This window comes from Acomys russatus, chromosome X (assembly GCF_903995435.1).
Source record: "Acomys russatus chromosome X, mAcoRus1.1, whole genome shotgun sequence".
Taxonomy (NCBI): Eukaryota; Metazoa; Chordata; class Mammalia; order Rodentia; family Muridae; genus Acomys; species Acomys russatus.
Window position 1 is genome coordinate 60,709,733 of NC_067169.1, and position 25,918 is coordinate 60,735,650.

Genomic DNA, 25,918 nt, shown 5'->3' on the forward strand with positions numbered 1-25,918 from the left:
ATAAAACCACTTGACGACTACATATACATTTTAGAGTTATCAGGGGTTTTCAGAATGAAAAAAAAAAAAAGCTGTTTCTAGAAATCTGTTTTCACCAAAAAAATCTGATAATTTGGAAGGCTCAAATCTGAATGAAACCACTCAGTTAAAATAAAGTGTGCTCATCTACATTCCAGTTAGTGTATTTCACAAAACAGATTCATGCTTCTAGTAAAACTGAAGAAAATGTATAGTTAATATTATTCGTTATCCAAATCCCAGGGACATTTCTTTGAATATTATAATGTAAAAGTATAAGAACATTATCATCAACTTCTTATTCAGAATAAAAGTACTAGTTACTGAAATTCTGCAGAACAATCAAAATAGTCACTGAAACTCAATACGCAACAAAATTCTAAATACCATTTAGGTTACTTACACATTATGTCAAACATATAATCTTATCCTGATAGTGTCTTGGTAGAAAGCCTCACAATGAAAACAAATAAGAAACTTACTAAAAAGCAATTATGTACTATATGCAATTAATTATGTGACAGGACTACATATTCTTCCTGTTATTACAGTCTTCCAAAAACTCTATAATATACTATTATCAACATCTTAAATACATGTACAGTTAGACTCAGAGTGACTAAGTAACTTGCCCAAAGTAACAATTAGTAAGTAGGAAACATAGGATCTGAATTCAAGAATATTTGTCCCTAAGAATGACTTTTTCCCCAGAAGACACTTGTATCTTACTTATAGTATTTGTATCTTATAGTATATTTCCCCCTATGTTTTAGGTTCAAGTCCAACAATGTTTTCATATTTGCTAATTATCTTACTCATAAAACCTCCCTCAAAAGTGAAAGTCACCTAAGATTCTAGTATTAAGAAAAGCATTACACATCTATGGCTTAATAATGTGTATATGAGACTATGTATGTTAAGATACTTGATTCCATACTACATATATTATATACATCTCTTTTATTCCCAGTTAATATTATATCATACTCATACTCCCATACATTTCAAACTTGTTTATGAACATTAGTAAATATGGGCACATCAATCATTTCAGTTTACCATGATTAACCTAATGTTCTCATCCTGGACAATTAGGTTATTTCCTATATTCACTCCTATAAATATTATAATATGCTGTATTATAAATATTCTTCAGTATGCATATACCTTTTATTTCACCATAATGGATTCCTAAGTAATAAAATGTTTTTTTCCATGTCTCGTGGCCTTTCCAGTTTCCATGAAGTACGAGAAATTTGTTGTCTATTTCCCATTATTATCCTACTACTTTATTCAACTGGGTATAAGCCCTTCAAGAATTAAAAAGTCATGACTTTATCATATTAATTACAAGTGCTTTTTTCAAATATGTGCTGGTTTTGAGAAGTAGTTCTTAATTTTAAATAGTCAAATTTATTTTATCTGTTTGCTGTCCCATTTGTTACTTTAAAGCCTACCAAATGTCCATTCAATGATCAACTAAATACTCAGCTGTATTATCTTTTAGGATATAGTGATTAAATTTTAAGATATAGTTCTATCATATAGGTCAATTTTATTTGGTATGTTATACAGATAGTGTTTTGCATTATCTTTGAAATATCTAACCAAATTCTCATAAACTGCTTTTATTGAACAATCAATCTCTTTACCACAATATATGATTCATCCTTTATTCATAATCTTATGTTAAATCATATATAATAAGATTCATGGGTTATACAGTATATGTCAAAACTATGATATTTTGCTTACAGAAGCTTTCTAACATTAAAAAAAAAAAAAAAAAGATATGGTGGAACACACCTGTAACCCTAGCAGTTAAGAGGCTGCATGCAGTAGGAAATATTCCAATTTAAAGTCCAGTCTGGCTCTAGACTCTCTTAAAAAAACAAATAAATAAAAAGTAAAATTTTATAAAGTTTATATTAAATGACTTTTTTTGGCATGTTTATTTCTCTAGGTAAAGTATGAAACTATGCTGTCAATTTTAAACAAATTTCTATTGAGAGTTTGTAATTTTATTAAACTAATAAATGAACTTTCAAAAATTGTTAGCTTTACAGTAATAAAATCAAAATATTTTCTTGATATTAGCAAAAAAGAAAGTTGTGGCTTAAATGTTTATGTGCCTATGTATGGATTTATTTGAGTATATGTGTCTATGTGCATTTTCAGAGGGAGAAATTTGGGTAGGTACTTTTTCTTTTAAAATATAAGGACCAAACATAAAATTTCTTAAAACATACTAAAATTAACTTTAAACGTCTAAACTTTAAAACTTCTAAGGCACAAATATTTCTTCAGTATGGATTACTCAACTTTTTATTCACAAGTGAAGTATAACCAACAATCAACTACTTATAATAAGCTACCTATAGACTTAATCACTGAATCAGTTTTTTAATGTCTATTCAATGAATAAACTAATTTATTGTCTTTTGGGAAATGCATTTAAAATGCTTGCTCTTACCTAATATTCCAGACTTAGGAATCAAAACTTACTGACTGCATCTCTGTGCTAGTATGAGTTTAGATAGTCCCACATCGAGAATGGAGGTCTGAAGAGTTTAAAAGAAAGTTAGAAATGACTACAGGTAAGAATTTTTCAAAAACATTTGTGACACTCTATAATCTAACATAAGAAATAATGAATGCTGGAGCCACTGTCCTTCTACAAGTTTCTTTAAAGATTTTCCTTGGATGAGGCTCACAGACAGACCCTATCACATACTAAATTCTGTTCTATAATGCAAAATATGTTCTCATGCATGCCAAGTTCTGCACTGGAGGTAGACAGATAAAAGCCAGAGACCTCAGCCACTTAAGCACTGACTAGCATCCTATAAACAAATTTGTTCCTTTGTCACAAGTTCTAGAACTCTGAGAATCAATGGTAGCTGTCCTACACTCAACATCATAAATTCTGGAAGTTAGATGTTGAACTACAGACATCCAATTAAAACTCTGCTACCAGACTACCATTTCAAGACAAAATAAAATAGACAAGGACAGAAGCTATTCTGCTGCCTGAAACATCCAAAACACAGGACGAAATTGGAAGTGATACGTCTCAAACACTGGACATCTAGTAACAAAAGACAGTGAGATACTGAGATATGAGGAACATATGTGATATGCTCTGTGACAGCCCTTGCTTTCTACCTGGGAAGTTTCCAAGTGGTAGTGCAGGGAGTTCTAAGTCGGGTGGAGTTCAGAGCCTTTCTGAAGGAATGACTAAGAGCAAGAAGAGTCTTAGAGGAGAAAAGAATTTACAGAGTACTGAAGCAAAGGAAATTGCAGAATGACCTCACAAGATATATAAGGGGTTCCAAGTATATAGCTGGGATGCTAGGACATATGACAAGGACACTATGCTGAGTCAGGAAAAGAACCACAGGCTATATAGAAAGCCATTCATGCAACTCACAAATTGGGTACTGAATAGCTCCTGCTATCTTCAGCTAGAGTGGAAAACATCATACACACAGAATTGGAATAACCAGAAGGACTTTGCTTTAGGAGTACACCAAAATTAATCCTGACTGAAAGATGTTCAGGTCCACTCTAACAAATTTTACAGGAACACAGGAAAAGATAAAACTAGTTCTACATTTTCAAGCAAGCATCAGTATATTTCCAAAAGCAAAAAAATAGTAATCATCTAAAACCTTAAATTTCACCAGGACTGCCCAAATGTAAGAAATTCCCCATGGACCAATGGGAACTACCTGAGCTCAAGGAAAAATAGTCTTAAAAGGATTAAAAAACCTACTAAGCTCAAGAAGATGAAGGACATGCCTCCTTTGGAAAACAAGATAATAAATCATAATTCTAAGGATGCTGGTTAGAGTAATTAGGAAACACCATCATTTGGATAGCAAGGATAATTAACCCCATATTAAACGTTGTCCTAGTCCCAAATGAAAAATGTAAATGCAAGATCTAGAGTTGAGGGTACAGCTAAAGTATAAAGTGGGTCCCTACCATGAGAGGCACAGTGTTTTGCTCTTCAGCACTAAAGATAAAAAAGATGTTAAATCATCAAAATGAGAAAACATTTAGCATGTAAAAAATTAAACTCAAAATATCTACCATTTAATACAAGTAGTCATAACTATGTTGTGCCACACACCTGTACTCCCAACGTGTTGAAGGCTGAAAGGGGAAGACTTGGATTCACATCCAGTCTGGGCTATACAATAATACCTACCATGTCTTGAAAAGAAAAGAAAGAAAAGAAACACCTTGCAAGTATGCTATCACTGAGCTATGAAAGAAGCCATGGAAAATAAATAAATGTGGCAAATGGTCTGAAGACTATATGTCTCTGACCCCAACTTAAATATGTACATTATAAAACTTGATAGAACTAAAAATAGAAAAATAAAGTGTTAGGTAATACTACCAGGCTAGCAGCAAAACTGCAAATTATATTATAAACAAAAATAATTGATTAAATGTATCCATAAAAAGTGGGGGAAACAAAAGATGAATGATACAACATGGTAGATTTAAAGATTACCATATCAAAATATAAAATTATATATTAAATGTAGTAAGTCTAATACCTCACTTTAAAAAGCACACATTTTCAGACTGGGTAGAAATCAAGGGTGTCATACGTACTTTTTATTTGCTACATGTAAAAGTACAACTAAATTTAAAATAAAGACACATACATAGTTATACTGAGCTAATGCTTAAAAACATGAGACTGAGAGTCATATCATGTATTAAAGTAATCATTTAATGATGATATCTCCCAATCAAGAAAGAATACCACCATTAAAAGTTTCTTTAAGCCGGGCACGGTGGCACACGCCTTTAGTCCCAGCACTCGGGAGGCAGAGGCAGGCGGATCGCTGTGAGTTCGAGGCCAGCCTGGTCTACAAAGTGAGTCCAGGACAGCCAAGGCTACACAGAGAAACCTTGTCTCAAAAAAAAAGTTTCTTTAAAACTTTGGTAGAAATTCAAGAAATATAATAACCTATAATTATAATGGAAGATTTCATGTATTTCTAAAATATAAAAACATGTATAGTGATGTAGGAAAATCCCAATTTGTAAAGCAACCACTATTAACTTGATCTAACAAATATATGTATATATATTTTTTGGTTTTTTGAAACATGCTTTCTCTGTGTAGCCATAGCTGTCCTGGACTCACTTTGTAGACCAGGCTGGCCTCGAACTCACAGTGATCTATCTGCCTGCCTCTGCTTCCCAAGTGCTGGGATAAATGACATGTGCCACTACTCCTGGCTCTAACAAATATTTAGTGAACCTTCCACCACCCAACAAGAGATTACACATTTTCCTCATATGCACATGGAACATTTACCAACATATCATGTTTTAAAGAATACCGTAAGTATAGACAAATTTAGGAGTATAATCATTAAAAAGGAATCCTTTATGACTATAGTAGTACTGGGTTAGAAAGCAGTATTACAAAGATATATGGAAAAATTATTAAAAAGAAGAAAAATGTATGGAAAATAGCCAAATATGCAGAAACATGATGTTTTTAAATAACCAAATGAGTCAAATAAAGGAAATTAGAAAATACATTAAAGAAATTAAAAGGACCAAAATATCAGGAATAAAATTCAAGCAGTACTTTGAGAATTTGTAACACTGAGTAGTTGCATTAGAAAAAAAGGTTTCAAATCAGTGACAAAAGTTAGTAACTACAAACTAAGTAGTAATAAAGAGTAAAGAAATGGAAAATGGATCACAGATCACTAGAGCCAAAAACCTTGTTTCATAAAAAGAAAAAAATAAATATAAATCTGATAACCTTCTAGGAACACCAAACAGAACTAAAGAAGAGAAGACAAACTACCACCATCAGCAGTGAGAGTCATACATAAATAAGGATTCTACAACCATGAGAAAAGATAATAAGGGAAAAAAAGAAATGGCTGTGGTGGCTTGAATGAGAAGTGTCACACAGGCTCATGTGTTTAGCACACTAAGTCCCCAGATGTTTTCACAGTTCAAAGATGCTATGAACACTTTAGGACAAGAAATCTTGCTGGAGTAAGGCTTTGAGAATTTATAGTCTGGCCACACTTCCAAATCATTATGTCTGCTTAAGTGGTAGTGAGATGAATTCTTTTACTTTCCTACCCTGATCCCATGCCTCCGCTGTTACTGTGTGCTCTCCCTCTGTAACTGCTAGTTAAAATAAACTCTTCATTCTACAAGTTCCTCTAGTTCATAACATTTTAGTACAACAAAACCAACAAATTAACTAATACAAAACCTATAGCTACAAATATGATGGAACTAATAGATTCCTTAAAAGACACAAGTTAGCACACAACTCAGTCAAAAAGAAACAATAGTCTTAAATCTATTATATAAATTGCCTTTTTGGTTAAGTAACTTGCCAAAAAGAATGCTTTTAGCCAAAAACCTTACCAGGCCAAATTGGTTTCCACATGAATTCTGCCAATCATTACTAATAATACCAAATCTACATAAGTTCTACTGGAAAGCTGAAGAAAAACATCCTGTTCAACTTATAAAGCAGGAATTACTTTTGATACAACAAGCAAATAAATGGAGAAAACATAAAATCAATATTCCTTATGAAAACAGTAATAGGTATGGAGAGATGGCTCAGCAGTTAAGAGTACTGGCTGCTTTCTCAGGAGTCATGTTTGAATCTCAGCAGCCCCATGGCGGCAACCAACCACCTGAAACTCCAGTTCCAAAAATCTAATATCCTTTTCCAGACTTCACAGGCACTACCTGAACATGGTACCTAGGAATATATATAGGCAAAACACCCCATACACATACAAGTTGGGTTACTGTTTCACAGCTGGCCATATCATAAATTAAGCAGGAAAAAAGTCTCAAATGACATGACAATATGTAATATCTATTAAAACATCTCTCCACAACATAATATGGTAACTCAACCCAATAAACACACAAATATAAAGCTTTAAGTTTTATAGTGAAATTAAGCTTCCCTCTATTTTGAATCACCAAGAAGACAAAAATGTCTGCTCCCATCAAATGTATTCAACATGAGAATGAAAGTTCAAGCCAATGTTAACAAGCCTATAAATACAAGAAATAGATACCTGATCTATAAAGTAGAAAGAAGCCCCTTGTCAAAAGTAATTAACATAAAAGCTTTTGATATCTATATAAAAAGCAGCCAGAATGCACAATTCTACTAGATTATGAGATAGAAGTTCAATATGGGAAAATTCTATTGTTTTTCCCACTGAAAATGAAATTAAAAGAGCATTTCAACTGATACCATTAAACAGAAAGCACTGCAAGATAACTCTGGTAAAAGATGTGTAAGACCTATATGCTGAAAATAACCATTGCTAAAATTGGGCAGTTGCTAATGGAATGGAAAGAGAAATCATGTTTGTAAAAAAGTTACTAGTTTTTAGATGTTCATTTTTTGAAAAGTGACCTCCAGATTAAATGAAATGTCAATCAAAATCCAAGTGGGCATTTTCTTTAGAATTTTAGTTGACTTTAAAATTAATAAAGAAAGGTAAATCACTTATAAGAGGCCAAACAATTTTCACAAGAAAAGTAAAACTTGTAGATTGTAATCACTGACCTCAAGATAAACAGTCAGTAATCAAGACATAAAGATAGACAAAAGAATCAGCAAACAGACCAAAGTATCCAGAAACAGGCATCCGCCTATATGATAATCTGATTTTCAGTGAAATTACAAGGTAATCAGTGAAGAAAAGATAATCTTTCCCAACCATGTTGCTAGAAAGGGATACCTCTATGAATTTTAAAAACACATCAGCATATACCTACAAAAGCACATATTAAAATAACCCCCAACAATTTAAGAATATAAATATAAGTTATAGAATCCTCTAGAATATACAGATGAAAATCTTTACTTAGAACTGGCAAACATTTCTTAGATGGAACATTAAAATCCATTAATTTAATGGGAAAATTAAAAACCAGGCTTCAGCAAAATTAAGAAAATTTTGCTTTCAAAAGATATGAGATTAAAAAGACAAACTTTAACCAGAAGAGAATATTTAGATGCAACACATATGATTAAAGACTTAGTTCTAAACTATATGAGGAACTCTAAAACTTCAATGAGAAAACAAATATTTCAGTTCAAAATGGATAAGGGTTTAAATATTTTATCAAGGAAGATAGCAAATGATGCAGAAAAAGATGCCCAACATCATTAATCTTCAATGTGATGAAATTCAGAATTATGATTAAGTAACACTATATTTTTATTAGATGTTCAAAACATAAAAAAAAAAAAAGACTGATCATACCAAGTGTAGACAAGGATGTGAAGCAACTGAAATTCTTATATGCTGCAGTTCGGAGTATAAAAAATATATAATCACTTTGGGAAACAGTTCCAGCAGTGTTTTTAAAAATTAGTATACACCTACCATGTAACCCAGCCATTATACTCCTGGATATTTATTTATGAGAAATGAATACATGTCAGTACAATCATTTGTACATGAATGTTTCCAGCAGCTTAATTGGTAATATCCAAAAACTGCAGTAACTCAAACATTCATCAACAAGTAAATAAACAGAACATGGTGCATCCATACAATGGGTACTACTCACCAATAAAAGTAAATGAACTGATACACAAACAACACAGATAAATCAAAGTAATTATAACAATTTAAGCCAGACAAAAAGAATATATACACTATGATTTTGTTTCTGTAATCTCTTAGAAAATACAAACCAACAGTGACAGCAGAACCAGCAGGAATAGGATGGGAAGAATACATTACAAACTTTTGGCAATAATGTATTTTATTTTATTACTGATTTCACAGTTCTATGAATAGGCAAAATATATCGAATTGTATAATTTATTGTGCCATTTTTGGGTCAATTAGACCTCAATAAATCCACTTTAAATGAATAAATTAAATATTACATCAGGAAGCATTTAGGTAGCTTGAGTAGCCAAAGGCCTAGGCTTGTTCCTATCTACTTCACACAGTTATTACAGTTATTCAAAATGTTCTTTCATCTCAGAGAAAAGTAAAACCACTGAGATCATCTAAAAGACACACAGAAAGTATCAGCTCACATATCATTAAGTACTACATACAGTGATAAAAAGCTTAAGATTTCAAATTTCTACAGGAAAATTTTATGACTTTTTAGGTTCGTTTGAATAAAATATACTAATAAATTTATAAGGAAATTCTCACCTCTTTGGATAATCTTGTGAAGACATCTCCTCCCCTGAGGAAATCCAATATTAAATACAGCTTCCCTTCAGTCTGAAAGGCTAATTAGAAATCATAATGTTATAGCAAACTAACACCAAACTTTTTATGTTAACATGTTTATAATTTTATTATCAAATATTATAAAGCAATTATATATTAACATGGCCCATTGTTAGGTAATATAACAAAAATTACATCCACTATTTAATCCACTGTTAAAATAGCTATATGTTCCTTTCTAGAACATATTCAATGTTGCATGTGGCTTTAAAAAATATTCTACCACTACAATTTTCCTGATAATGAAGTATCTTTATTGGGGGGGCGGTGTCATGTTTTTATTATTTTTTTACTTAAATAATTTATTCAGATTATATCCCAATTGTTATCTCTTCACTTGTATCTTGCTGTTCCCCTTCTCTCCCTCTTTCACTCTATTCCCTTCCTCTAGGCCTGTGACAGAAGCGGACCTCCTTGTTCTAGTGCAGTTGCCTAAAATTTGTCTCCCAGGCATATCTATTGTATTCTACAAAGCTCAAAAATGTCACCTTCCATACTAAGCCTCTCAACTGTCACATTTCCCTACAGCATCTTTAATATCCACTCCATTAACATTATCTACTCCTACTTATGAGGTTTAGTAGTATTTCATGCTTCTTTTGAGGTAGTTATTTGACTTTCATTTGCACATTCATTTATACAATTTCATTCTATATACATTAGAGTTTGTTTCACTTCTGTAGCCCACTTCACTTAATACAGTGTTTTTCTACAATAGGCAGTTGAGAGACTCTAAAATACAGCTACTTTTATTCCATTACATTAGGAATTGAAAAATAAGGAGCCAGAATTTCTTGTAGAATTTAAATAAAGCGGATACATATTTAAAATATTTATTTGTCAAAATTAAAATATGTGCTAGTTTTTAAATACATAGAATGAAATGGTAGAATAAACTGCATTAATACCTTATTTTGATTTATTTATTCCCCAGTAAAATCATATCTACAATCTCATGTATTAATGATGGGGAGAGGGCATGATTCAAAATCACAAATGCCTGATTCCAAAAATCCTTCCCCCATTATTTCTGTTGCTTTTACTGATCTCACTTCTTCCTTAGGTATTACAAAACAGTTCAGTCTGACCTCTATAAGCAAATAGCCCTCTTGAACTTGAACCAGAAAGTAAAAATAATATTATAATTGTAATTGACTATCTGGATGTTTTACACAAATTATCACAGTAGCCTATGATCACTGGAGGTGCTGGTTCATCTCATCTAGAAAAACTACTGGTCAAACATTGAAGACATTTTCATTTTTGTTTGTGAATTTCATATATGCATATAGTGTGTTTGAACGAGTTTACCCCATTTCCTTCCCTCTAATTCCTCCCATAGCCTCTCACCACTATTGCCTCCCAATTTCATGTATTCATTTTTTGAATTCAGAGTCCACACAGAGTTATTATTATGAGCATGGATGAAGAGCTATCTACTGAAGCACGAACAGCCTCTTAGCGACTGCATTGCTGAAGAAAACTGACTCTATCAATGGTTATCAGTTGCCAATAGCTCATCAGCTAAGGGGGAGACTCTGGGAGGCATTATTATGTTATCATAAGTTGACGAACTAAAGACAATGGAATTCAGCTATTTCAAGTATACTATATAGTGTTGAATACATTAAATTACTTTTAAGTATTTATTTCTTGTTATAGTACTATCTGAAAACAACTGAAGTTCTCTAATTGCATAAATAAAAGGTTGCATACCATAGTGCAGTTTGACAATAAATGGATGATTCACTTCCACCAGAATATCCCTCTCCATCTTTGTGCGAACACGGTCTCGAACTTAAAAAAAAGTCACAGACTGAAATGTTATAATCTCATTCATAATCTCAGTAAAGACCTGTCATTTACCAACCAAAATATAAATATATGAATAATTTCAAAAGCATCCACTGGAATTATCTGTATATTCCAAGTTAATAATAATCATTTTCAGAAGCCAACAGATTTTGTTTAAATCTAGAGATAAGCTAAAATGGCATAATTGGCTAATAAGTATTTCCTTAAGTTTTCATGTGAAATAAAACTGAACTTAGCAGTATCCTTTGTGCTCTCTCCTCTCCCTTCCCAGGCCTCTCCTTGCCTATTTCCCCCTCTACCCCTCTATCTCACTGGGTTTTATGAAATCCATGCTAGTCTTTAATATGGCATACAAGGCAGGATAATCGTAAACTCCACTTCCCTAGAGCTAGAATGTAATGTCTTATCAGGGTCTGTATTAATTTTATAAGTCTAGAAGTCTGTGTGTATAAATGTATGGAGTAATTTTGTTTTCTAAATGTGCATCACCCAGACAAACAGTAATAAATAAAAATGTTGATAGAGTAAAGATTTTTAAAATGTTTAACTTCAGAACAAACTTAATGAAATATGTCACAATTCCTGGTATTAAAGCTTTTACTCAGGTAAGCATTCTGGAAATTAAGTTATACAACAATAGAGGACCCCAGAAGTATTAATTGATAACTACAAAACTATAATAATTAACAAAACTAAAAAGAAATCCTAACTATCCCCTTACAAGCAATACACAACCTATTTCTTAAAACAAGTTCTGCTAAATTCAATTCTAATACACTTTCTAATTTCATACCTTTTAAAGAAGCCTTTTTTAACACCTTCATTGCATAGAGCTGCCCAGCATCAGGACCAGTCTTCTTTCTAACAAGAAAAACCTAACAGGAAACATTTTTACATGAATTTCATAGTTCAAGTTGCTTTGTTACTTTAAATATATTTTTTTATTTATTCCTGAGAATTTTATACAATGTATACTGATTATATCCTCAATTTGTTCCACCCCCATCATATCCTTCCCAGTGTCGAGTTCTCTTTTTATAATGAATTTAATCCAATTAATGCTTCTAGTATGTGCATGGGTTTAGGGCCAACTATGACAGCCTGAGCTACTTACTAAAAAAAAAACCTGACCCTCTCAATCCCATCCCTGTGGAATTTTGACTGGCTTGATCTCTGTAACCATAGTTTTGTCACTCATTTTTTTCTAGTAAGAACAGTGACCTACAACAGGACAGTTGTACATATACACTCACAGAAATTACAACAGAATGCAGAAGACCTATACACTCAAGCCATTTAAAACCCCAGCACAGAAAATGGGAAACCAGCATGAAGTTCCACCACTAATTAAGGAGCCTTTGGGCCTTTGATTACTAGGAGCTAGATAATCAATTTTCTTTAATGGTTTGATCCTAGCAGGCTGACCATGTTCTAGGGCAGGCCCCACTCTCAAGAATAACTGGACAACACAAATTAAAAGAAAAGCAAGAAAAATCAAGAAGTTAGTGGGCAGGGAAAAAGGAGTGGATCTGGGAGGAGTTGGGGTAGGGAAGTGATTATGAGCAAAATGAATTGTATAAAATTCTCAAAGAATATGGATATATAAAATAATGATCCAATACAAAATGGCTAGTTCATATCACAATTCAAAAATTTATACTTGTACTTTGCTTTGAAAAAAACTTGTTATTTGAGCTGCACTTTTTTCCAATGGTTGAGATGTAATAAAAGAAATAACTGGTTATATTTAATCGAGGACATTTTTCAACCAAGTGTGAGGCAGTAAAGGATCCAATGACAAATATGCTGTTTGGTGTTTCTACCTTTACTGTTCCAGCAGTTCTAAAAATATTGGAAGTATTATTAAATAACTTTGACCTAAGGACTCTTTGAAAGGGTTTAAAGATGCCAAGGGAATAGTCCATACCTCTGAGAACTATGTTGTAGAACAGTCATTAATGGTATTGCAAAAAAGAGGGTATAAAGAACGAGGCAGTTAAGGGAAGAGAGAGTAGCCTATGCTTCAAGAAAAAAAATGTGTGTAAAGTTGTCATTTCTCATACTTTTTCATGTGTTCCCTATTATTTCTAAACGTCGTCTAATAGACATCATCAGTCCTAATCTGAAAAAGTGACTGTTTGCTAATTACATGATACGGTATTTTCTACAAGAGAAAAAAAATCTCCATTTTCTCATAATCAACTACAAATATAGTAGAATAGCTTCAAGCTACTGTACCTATCATGATCTTTTTAATTACATCAAACTATGGGAACCTGTCCAGAAAGGAAATGAGTGAGTTACCTCAGAGTGTTTTTTTTCTCTCAATCACATGGACTTTATTGGACTTTATATTGTCCATTAAGAAGTACTCAGTAAACATTGGAAGTGAATTAGAAAGCCACATATCTGTAAATGTTGACTGCAGAGAAAAGACCAATGGTAGACTATTTCAAGATATAACTATGTATTTTTAAAACTATTACTTGATAATAGATCAATTGTATAATAATAAAAAAGTTCAATGTCTTCAAAATTCACTTTAAGTTCTATATTATAAGGTTTGTCATAAAAGGAAAATATTATTTAATAATCCATGAGTATCTATTTTGTATGAGTGATTCGGCCTATGTTACACAATCTACTCTAACAAAGCCAGATCATTATGGTTTGCTTATGTTTTAAAATAATGTACTATTTAGACATACTACATTTTATTTCCTTCACTAGTAGTCATTAGTAGCATTATGCTTAGCATAATCACTACATAGTTTCCTATCCATCTTTCATGGGGAGAGTGTTTTTCTGTAGTTTCAGTCAGTGTCCTCATGAATGACTTCTTCCTTCCCCTTTACACTCTTATTCCTCACAAGAACATACATATTCTGTATATGAGAGAAAACAGAAGGTGTCCATCTGGTCCTGGGATTTTTATTTAAGTTGCCAATTAGTGTTTCTATTTCATTCTTGATATAGGTATATTTGTGCTGTTTGTGTCCTCTTGGTTTAATTCTGGTAAGTAGTCATGTCAACCAATTTATCTATTTCTTCTAGATTTTTCAATTTCTGAGAGTAGAGTACAAAATTTTAAAGAATTACTTAATGATATTGTAAATTTCAGTAGTTTGTTGTCTCCTTCTTATTTCTACTTTTATCAGTTTGGACCTTCTCTACCTTCCTATTGGTTAGTCTGGCTAAGGATTTGTTCATTTTGTTTATCTTTTCAATGAATCAATTTTACTTCATATGGCTTTTTATTTGAATTGTCCTTTTATTCTTCATTTCATTAAACCTTGTTTTATTAATGTGCAGTTTTATATGACTTTGGCATTAGTAGGATTTTGTTCCAATTAAATAGCCTAAAACATTTAATGTTATAAAACTTGCACAATTTAAAACTTCTATTGCTTACATTTTAACAGTAGAACCTTTGCTGAAAAACTAAAGACTTTACAGCCCAAAGTTTCTTGGAATTAGGCCTACACTTATCTGATTCACAGCCTTGGCCAAATTCCTGAATCTGTTCAGCATATAACAAGTCACACCCACACAATGCCTACACAAATGATGCAATACTGACAAGCAAGTATGTTCACATCCTAAGAAGCAAAACAAAAGCTACCTTTTTAATATCTTTGGTTGATGAACTACATAAATCTCATTATTCTGTATCTTATCACTATGAAGTTAAAGGAGGTTTCAATACAAAATTCTTATACAAAGTGCTCCCTGAATTTAAGGACTAAACTGATAACCTTCTATTTAACATAAAGATGTTACAGAAAAAGTCATTTGTTATACATTGTTTTCTTTATAAAGATCAGTAATAGACGTTTACCTGGTCTGTTTAATATGTGCCTAGCTTAAAGATATTGTTAATATGAATGTATTTAAATCTGTTTCTTTATGGTGGCTGCCAATCTCATTTCTGGCCTGCTTATAAAAGACTTTCAGGCCCTATGTTATACATCTGCAAATAACAATGTGCATTCTAGACTTTGTGTAATATTTCCTACTCTAATATTTGTTTCCATCTCCATTACCACATGCTTCTGCTGTTTTGTTTTTTACTTATTCCTTTGATTATTTGATTTGTTTGAGAATAGGTCTCATTATGTGCCCGGGCTGGGCTCAGAGCACTCTGTAGCCCCTAGGCTGGCCTTAACCTCAGAAGCACCCTTCTTCTTCAGTAGCCTGAGTGCTATGGTTACAGGCAAATAACACCATGTCCAACTTATGCTACTTGCTTTCAAGTCTGATTGCTACCTATCTATGGAATTCTTAAATCTTTTATGAGACAAAGCAAGAAATAAATGCATAGGTGAAAGTGTGTGTGTGTGTGTGCGTGCACACGCGCGCATGCAACAAAACTCTTAATAACTTGAAATGTTTCTATGCTATCATTACATTCATCAAATATTTAAGCATTTATTACTTTGATATAAAAACTTCATCTGTTATCGTAAATTAACATATACTCTCAGAAACATTAAAAATAAAATTTTATAGACTATATAAACCTAACTTACAGTTAGTTTTAAAATACCTCCTGTGTAAACACCAGCAACCTATTAGTAGACCCTGTTAGTTTTTGTTTCCACTGTACTCTTCATGTTTATACCTGTCAGACTTTTGTTTTCTGCTGCTACGATGGACACCATGACAAAATACAATCTGAGGGTTAAAGGGTTTATTTGGCTTACACATTACAGTCCATCATGGAGAGAAGCTGGGGCAGGAGTTCAAGACAAGAACTAAAGCAGAGACCATGTAGGAATGCTGCTCACTGGCATGCTTCCTCGGGCTTGCTCAGCCACCTTCTTTATACAGACCAGACTCACCTACCCAGGGATGGTACCACCCACAGTGTGCTGGGCCTTCCTACACCAATCATCAGTTAAGATAATACCTAACAAACATGCCCACGGGCCAAACTGATGGATGCAGTATTTCAACTGAGGTTCTCGCTTTCCTGGTGTGTCAGGTTGACAAACAAGATCATCCATCACACTCACCTTATGTCATTCATTGAAAATCATAAGCCATCTCAGTTTGCTTTTTGTGTCCTAAAAATATTTATGATACATTCTATACAATATAGGTACCAGACTATATTCAAAGCAAGAATCTCATATCATTTCCAAATCACCTATGCAAGTTTCACTTTGCTGTAAGAGATGATGGGTTGGCTCAATAATCCATATATAAATTACAGCATAACTTCTCACCAGGAAAAAGTCACAAAAAGGACATAAAAATGTCTTCATAAAAATCAAGTATGTGATTTGACAACCAACAAAAAACATGCCATGCATTTTATGTAGAGTAATATAAGCTCAGGTTATTAGAAAACCTTGACATCTGCTGAGTATAAAGAAATCTGAATAAAACCAGAAATAAAAGAAAAAAAAACCTAAAAAGTCACCTTTGTGTGCATCCTTTGAGAGCCATAGAGATGAATTCTATGCATGTATATACATTATTGTTAAATATTTAAAAAAAAAACGTAGAAAAAATTTTTATTACCTTTCCAAAAGATCCCTGACCAAGAACCTTGAGCAGTTCAAACTGTGCAGGATCTGCTTTCTCATATCCTTCTTTAACATGATGTGTAATAAGGATTTCATCAACCTCTTCATCCTGTTAAAAAAAAAAACAGTCCAAATAATACCTGTGTAGTTCCAATATCTTGTGATTAGTTCCATTTCAAAACAATACAAAACAAATCACACCATAAGGTATGTAATAAACCCCATCAGTCTAGCACGTTGTCTTATAGACTAGTGATAGCCTATCTCCTGATGTAACACAGAGATATAATTCCATTTCTTGTGGCTCTTATTTTGGTTCTTTTGGGGCAGAATCTTGCTATGTTCACCTAGCTAGACTGGAACCTGCTATGTGGATCAGATAGGCCTAAAACTTTTGACAATTCTCTTGCCTCTGCCTTCTGTACACTAAGATTACATTCATGTATCACCAAGCTCAGCTCTTACTACATAATTTAATGTAAATCAAAGCATGTAGAAAAAATTTATGCAACAGCTTTACAAATAGGTAACAATAACACAATAGTATTAAGAACTAAGACTTATTTTTTTAAAATTTTTTTTGGATAAGAGTACTGTATTTACATACTTCCCTCTTTTCTCTCCAACTCTTCCTATGTACCCCCTACACAGCTCCCTTTCAAATTCATAGCCTCTGTTTTATTATTATTATTACTATTACACATATATACATATAAATATATAAATAAACCTGCTGAGTCCAGCTAGTGTTGCTCATATGCATATGTTTTTAGGAATGGCGACCTAGCACTGGATAATCAATGAGGGAACTCATGTGGGAGAGGGAGACTCATTCTTCTCTCTCAGCAATCATTAACTGCCCATAGCACTTCACCTAGGGGTGGGGCCTCGTGAGATTTCTCCCATCCACAATGGTATGTCAACTAGTGTTATCATTTTTTAGGTCTTGTTTAGGCAACCTTATTGTTGAGATTTCATGGGTGCAGCTTCCTGTCCTATATAGAGAACACATCTTGCATCAGCCATCCTGGTCCCCTGGCTCTTAATGACCTTTCAAACCACTTTTTCAAGATGTTCATTCAATGAGCCTTAGGTGTATGAGTTGTGTACCAATTGGGGTTAAACACCCCACAGTCAAATAACTAAGATGCTTAAGCTCCGCACTTAAGAGACAAGATAAAGAGAAAGTAATGATAAAGCCTTGCAAATTGTGAGACAGCAAACACAAAAATCTTGGAAGTCCTTTTTAAGTAGCATTTTACTATATTCTTGATTGAGTATTTTACTATCCAACTAGCCAGATCAATGCAAAGCAAACTCACAAAAAATAATTTAAGAACTCAAAATGTTCTTAGGTCACGAACAACTATTAATTTGAATATAAATGATATACAAATTTCCTACCATCTATGTTAGAAAAAAAAGGAACCCTCCCAGGCAGTATTTCTGCTCATAATAGAAGACTCCTCTCGTGAGTTATAATTCTAGTCCCTATGGGAAGCACAGTAACTAACAGAATTTTTATTTTTTAAATCCACATGAATTCCCTATCACAAAACAGCAAAGCTGAGAGGATAATCTCTGGTCCAACAATTTCACTGTTTAGAAAACAGAATTGACACATCCAAAACTTCCTCTGGTTAGTCAACAGAGGCTGTAGTTAAGGTGGACTAGAGAATGGTCCCAATGAGCTGAGTTTTTTGACAGCTAAAATAACACCAACGACACAGAAGGTCAGACATTTACTCTCAAGAGAAGTATATCACTAAAGAAATTCTAATTTGAGGTATTTTGGATCTCTATATCAATCAATTAGAAATTATTAACAATTTTGAAAGTATATCAAAGGATAGTTCATGTATCAGAATCAAAATGGATTCTTTTATGTAGTAAATGAGTTAAAGCATGCTTTAAGAAACAAAAATAATTTAACCCAAGAATAAAAGTGAGTTTCTCATTTTTTTTAAATAAATTCAGGAATACTGAAATGTAAACATGCATATTTTATGGCTGATATACATATATTTTTATGGGCAACAATGGGGCCTGAACCTAAGGCACCATGAATAGGAGACAAGCCCTCTAATACTGAGGTACAGCCTCAGCCTTCATGTATGTATTTTAACTCTACCAAAGAATAATATATGAATGCATCTGTTATGTGTATTCAAAAATGATATATTTTATACAGATTTGTGCCATTGTTAATGACTTTTTACTCTGTATTAGGAATGTAGTGCCAAATCATCAAATTCGTAGCAGTTTTCTCCAGAAGGAAGAACATTAAAGGAAGGGTCAGTGGGTTTTCTCTTAGCTCTGCCATGCATAATCTAAGGAGAACTGGTTAAACCAATCTATTTCAGTTTTTGACAGGACAAATGGGTTTCATTAGATAGTTCTCTGAGGCCCCCTCTGCCTGAGATCTAAATTGAACATAGTATACTACTTGTATGTTAACACTGTAAGCATGTATCATAATAACTTCAATTTGGGGTATGTTTGATTTATTTTATTTTTAAGGCAGGATTTCATGTATCATGGGCTGTCCTCAAACTTGCTATGTAGCTGAGGTTGTCCTTAAATTCCTGTTTCTCCAGCTTATGACTCTCAAATTCTAGGATTAAAAATATGTACCATCATCTCCAGTCTATGCAGTGTTGGGGATATAACCTAGAAACCTGTACATACTAGGCAAGCATTCTACCAACTGAGCTACTTCCTCATCATGACTTTAGGTTCTGTAAGGGTTCAGAGTCAGGACATTAAAATCCCAAACATTCATCTTTTAAAAGTGAAGTGTGTCTTCCCATCATCAGTATTAGTAGCCTAAAAAGCTATACCACTTTTCCCAGCAGACAGGAAATGTTTAATACTGGAACACTGTATTCTTACAATTTGGTTTTACATTCCCATTATACCGCATTCTTGAATGGAGCATTATAAGAAATAGAGAATTATATTTTTATTATGTAAAGGGAACAGGAAAACAGTAGATCCATTTTGGGTCCTTTCAATCCTGATAGGTCAAACTGTATATGAGACATTTAAGATGTTTAAGATAAAAATAGTATCATATGGCTGTGCCCTAATTGAAAATGATTGATGATAATCTTAAAAAAAAAAAAAAAAGCCTATGCAATCCTTCTCTCTCTCTCTCTCTCTCTCTCTCTCTCTCTCTCTCTCTCTCTCTCTCTCTCTCTCCCCCTCCCTCTCCCCCCCTCTCTCTCTCACACACACACACACACACACATATGTATGTGTGATGGTCTCAGAAAGGCCTCAGAAAAATCAACTTGCCAACAACTTAATGTCAGGCTTAATATTGTGAGAAAATTAATTTTTGCTATTTAGAACACTCGGTCTATGGTCTTTTGTTAGCGTATTACTAGAAAACATATACACTACCTATTCCGAGTTGATGTGTGAAAACGAAACTGTTATTTTAAAACAAAAATTTAATAACTTTGAAATTGAGTTTACTGCACTTTTACATTAAATGACAAACCGGTGGCACAAATGACTACAGTGCTAAATGTTTTTCATGTATATTTATAATAAGAAAAAAATTAAAAGGATTCAACAACAAGTTCTATATTCTGATTATTTTTGTTTTAAATATAGGAAACGAAGAATGCTGCAGCACAAGAAAAAAGGATTGATAAGCAATGCATAAAAAAAATAAGTCAAACTACTGCTTCATTCATTTGACAACTGATTTGTTTATGAGGAAGAAATCAGATGTTAGGATGAAAAAGAGTTGGTGACAATTTAGTAGCAATCTATTATATGTGAAATACAGCAGCATCACAAGACTATAGGACTAGCCTCCAGAACAAAAGGCTAAACAAAAAAGGGATATTTAAAGCCTAAATATGTTGGGTTTATGTAATAATACAATATCCATCTGCTCAAACATTTGTTTTATTTCAAGGCAGAAAGGCTATTTTAGTAAAAAAAAATTTAATTCAATGAAACCATTTTGTTGAAATACATGTGAAGAACATTAAGAAAATACTACAGTGCCACTGAAAGCCATGCCAAATATCAACATTCTTTTAACAAAGGCTAACAATAACAATAACACAAATAACAAAATTCCACTAGCTTGAATTAAGCACAATAAAATAATGAACACATAGGGGAAAAAAACCATATTGCAAAATTTTATACTGATGACTGGAAATCAAAGCATGGCAGCCAACTAATTCTTACTTAGGTTGATTTAGTCTAATTATATGAGTCTTGGTTCCCTCATATATAAAATGGAAATACAATCTCTATCCATTTCAGTACTAAGTTACATAGGGATCCTTACAGAAAGGTAAAATGTCTATAAAATTAAGTTACTAAACTTATATGTATCATCTTTGCATAATTTATTGTAAAGCATAAACTCCACCTAATAGTAATTGTCTAAGAGTATTGAGTAGTGACTGTTCATCAGAGAGTTTTGCAATTTTTAGTACAAAAGCTTTTGATATTTTTATTATTTTTTTTTTAAATTTTATTAATTTGTTCTTGTTACATCTCAGTTGTTATCCCATCCCTTGTATCCTCCAATTCTTCTCTCCCTCCCAGTTTCCCCTTACTCCCCTCCCCTATGACTGTGACTGAGGGGGATTTCCTCCCCCTGTATATGCTCATAGGGTATCAAGTCTCTTCTTGGTAACCTGCTATCCTTCCTCTGAGTGCCACCAAGCTTTTGATATTTTTAAAGAAAGTAAGCTGAATAAAAAGAAACCTGAATGCCAGCACTGCAAGAGTACAAAATACTGAAGCTGTAGCACAGCAAGGGTTATGTCCATCAAAATAGAAAGGCAATCACGCCCAGTGGTATACACCTGTAATCCCATCTACACAGTAGGCTAAACCACGATGACCACAAGCAAATCAAAGACAGTCTGAGCTACAGAGTGAGTAGAAGGCCAAACTAAATAATTTAGTGAGCTCATTATCTGAAAATAAAAAATAAAAGTAGGACTGGGTCTACAGCTCAATGGTAGAACACTACCACCTACCTAACAAGGATGAGGCCCTAGATTCGATCCTTGATGTCCCCCACAAGGAACAGAAATAAAAACAGGCAGGTAAAATCTACTACTAATGAAGCACATATTACAGGCTTGAAATATCATATCTAATTTTTTATGTGAATTTATTTAAGTAAAACATACCTAAGAAAAACTTTCTGATAGAATTTGCATATTTTGAGCATGGTGCTGCTTGTTTGGTTTTTGAAGACATGGTTTCTTAGTATAGCCTTGGCTATCCTACACTCACTTTGTAGGCCAGGCTGGCCTCAAACTCCTGCTTCTGCCTCATCAAGTGCTGGGATTACAGGTGTGCACCTCCATGCCTTGCTTCATGCATGGGTTTTAAAATTTGAAATGTAAATTAAAATAAATTTGGAGCTAAGATATGGAAAAATTAATTGAGGGTGTTGATGCATATTTTTAGTTAAATATAACATCTGTATTTCTGATTAATAAAAAAATAGAAACTAAATATGTGGCCTTGCTGAAACAGATCAACAAGATACCTGTTAAATAAATGTTCTTCAAAATCCCTAAGGTATTGTTAGCATTAAGTAAGAAATATTTTTATGAAGCTTTAAAAAGTAAACATAAATCAGACTGCAGAGATGACTTTGGTGAATTTTGCAGAAAACCTGGGTTCAACTTCTGGCACCTACATGGTGACTATAAGCCATCTGTAACTCTAGCTACAGAGGAACTGATGCTCTCTTCTGATTTCCAAGGGCATGCACATAGTCTACACGCATGCGTGTAGGTAAAATACTCATGACATAAAGTAAATATAAAATATCATTTAAAAATATAAACATAAATGAATCACCAACTACCAAATAATTTTGACAGCATACATGAAGTTAATTCATGTTAGTCACCTACTAATAGAGAAAAATGCTGATCTATTTTTATTAACTTTGATAATGTTAGAAGTAGAGGACTAGGTGGTAAAATTATGCATCCGATTTCCTTTATATAGAGTTTAAGAAGCATTTTATTAAATTTTCTTGTTTTAACTGAATAAAAGACATCAAGTGTATGTGAAAGTCCAAGGTAATAATGAGGCAGAGTCAATTAGATCTCTAAATGGGTCTAATACAAAACAGTTTTAGGCCACACAGGCAATACCAGGAATTCCATTTTATGTGAGGGCATAACTTTGTGCATGTGCGCATGTGGATGCTGGGGATGAAACACGATGCTTTAGAATGACAGCATATATTTTACGACTGAGTTATATTTTTTGTCCCTCAGGTTCATTTTTTTAAAAACGACCTTTAAGGAATCAATATATTGATCAGCAGCCTCTACAATCCCACACTATTTTAAAATGACAAAAAGTCAACAACAAAAATTAGTTATGATCATTCCACTGAAATATGTGGCCATAGATCTTTATTCTACATTAAAACCATTCTAAATCATGATAAACGTATATGGCATCCTTATTATCTATGTAGTTTTATTGATACAAACTGAGTATTTTATCAAACACCAAAGAACAGAGTTTTAAGTTTGGCCAACAAAGTAAATCAAATCTTTATACTCTACAATCTCTGAGATTGAGTATGCAAATCGTATTTGTATTTAGCACTGTATATATCAAATGTCTTCCTATTTAAAAGTGTATTTTCACACTGAAATTAGAAAGGCTGGGCAAAGTTGGCACACACCTTTGATCCCAACATTCAGGAGGCAGAGGCCAGTGTATCTTTTGAGTTTTGGGGCCAGCCTGGTCTTCAGGGTAAGTTCCAGGACAGCCAGGGCCACACAGAGAAACCCTGTTTTTGAAAACCAAAAACCAAGCCAAAACAAAAACAAAAAGGCAAATATCTGACACCCTATAGGTTTATGTCCTCAACATTAGGTTAACTACACATATACATGCACCTATGTACATATAAACATACTTTTTTTTCTGTCTTGTAGTATGGAGCATGATTTTTCCTTTCTCATTAGTGCTAAATTATAAGCCATTCTTTCCCATTGTCTTGTGTAAATAGTTAAATCCTTATCGTTGCTATGAAAATAGCAAGAGAAATATCACTATACACTTTAAGGTTCACATTATCTCTAAATTTTGAGGTGTTCTTAATAGAAGTTTTAATTTTATTACCCCCAAAATTAAAATGTTACTGATATTATCTCTCATCTTGTGAATCCCAACTGGAAGAGATGTTTCAAAGTCACTGTCTACTAAATTAGTAATGAAGAACATTTCAAAGAACAGTCTCAAACTACATTTAAATACCTATGGTGGTTTCTATATGAGATAAGTGTACTGATGGAGATGTTTCATATAGGATTTCCTGACTTAATCTACAACAATACAGTCACCTAATAGGAGACAGACTCTAATATTTGCTGGTCCTACCCACCTGCTGAAAGCCATCAACTCCCAACACAACTATATTATATAAAAAAAATAACACAATAATGTATTTGAAGTTCCTTCTAAATGAAAAATGAGACTATGAAAACATGTATAAAGCTGGTAACTATGAAACACAATTAATAGAAATGCCTATATTAGTCTGACCTTCCACAAAAATCTTAAGAATACTTTTCAGAAAACCTAGATCTTACAAATTAAGTCTTTTACATAGGCCTTAAATATAATACCCTAATGGTTAAACAATCTATAAAATTAGTCATAAACTTCTGAGATACCTTAAATTTAATCCTTTCTGATAGCTAGAATAGAGATTTTTAAAACTTCAAACAATCAGTATAGGTCAATTATGTCAAAAGTATATCTCCTTCTTATTAATCTTTTAGTTTAATCCAGAAAATACTGTATTTAGATACCCATATTTCTTATATAACAACAACTAAAATTATCATTTGTTATACTTAAAATTGGATGATTCCTATAGTCTATATATTTTCAACAAAGCTGTATTTTGAAAAACCACATACAGGCCAAGCCTTACGATTTATGGTCTGTAGTTCTAGTGTTTTAGAGGCTTAAGCATAAGTGTCACATGTTTAAGGTGAGCCTGGACTATAAAGAGACTCTGTCTCATAAATTTACAAAAACAAAATCATGGACTAAGAATGGAGCTCTGTAATAGAGTATTTAAAACTTCAGACATGAAGTGTAGTGCCACATGCCTGTAATCCCAGAAATCAGAAGGTGGAGGTTGGGCATCAGAACTTGATAGAATCCTTAGCTACATTAAGTTTGAAGCCAGCTGGGACCACATTAAACCATCTGAAAACATTGACACTTTTCACCAACTTACTTAAATACATTTCTATAATTGATAAAAGCTTTTCTCCTTTCCAGTTATTCTAAATTAACTTGAGTACTTACCAGGCAAGCATCTGGTTCTCCCTCTTCCATTGGCTCATCAACCATTTTAAGATCATTGACCTGAAAAGCATTGCTCAAAATGTAAGTTCAATATTAATAAAATAAGAACAATAACTAAGAAAAATATAACCCTAGCATTTCCCTTCACAATCTAACACATTACTGAAAAACAAAAGGCAAACGATACAAAGAAAGCATTTAGAAAAAGAAATTTTTTTAATATACTTCACACATTGTTCTTAAAGCCTTCGTTTTCAGAGCTTTATGATTCATTATATATTTATTAAGGTTGTGACATGACTGATGGCCTTACACATACAAATAAATCTCATAGACATCCACCTCAGATATATTCAAAGAACATTAGAATAGAAGCAATTTTAAATGAATGTACAATAGGAAATCTCATATGGTTCAATTTAAAATTCATAAGCAAGCATACAGAACAAAGCTTAAACTACAGGAGATTTAAACAGCTATGGAAATGTTTTTACATGCAAAGTTTAGTGGATAATTACATGTATGCAAGTGCCCACTTTAAAAAAGTAAACAGAGGACTTTGATCAAGGGTCTATAAACTAAGAGACATGGGACAAATCAGGTTAGCTGCTTGTTCCCGAATAAATGTTACTGAAATACAGTCACACTCGTTTGTTACCATGTTATCTATGATGTCTTTCAGACTGCAACATCAATGTTAAGTAGTTGTGACAGAGACTCCATGACTACAAAGTGTTAAATATTTTTTGCTTGGCCTTTTAAAGAGGGAGTCCGTCATTCACTGATCTGAGGAGTTCACAAATTAAATAAGTCTAAGTGAAAAGAAATTTAACCAATGCCCATTATAAATAACAGGTCACATTAAAAGAAAAACTAGATGAACAGACAGACAAAAGGATGGATTAG

The 25,918-nt window shown here is 33.0% G+C and overlaps 1 protein-coding gene across 3 annotated transcripts in view; it reads right to left on the bottom strand.

The window, feature by feature from the left end:
* Rps6ka6 (ribosomal protein S6 kinase A6) overlaps nt 1-25,918 on the bottom strand; it is a 130,902-nt gene that overhangs the window by 25,756 nt on the left and 79,228 nt on the right. For all 3 annotated transcript variants that reach the window (XM_051142408.1, XM_051142407.1, XM_051142409.1), the window contains 5 exons: nt 25,013-25,072; nt 16,662-16,775; nt 11,929-12,010; nt 11,037-11,117; nt 9,240-9,319 (listed from right to left, as the gene is read on the bottom strand). In XM_051142408.1, the coding sequence (XP_050998365.1) occupies nt 9,240-9,319; nt 11,037-11,117; nt 11,929-12,010; nt 16,662-16,775; nt 25,013-25,072 (417 nt within the window). The remainder of the gene's footprint in view (nt 1-9,239; nt 9,320-11,036; nt 11,118-11,928; nt 12,011-16,661; nt 16,776-25,012; nt 25,073-25,918) is intronic.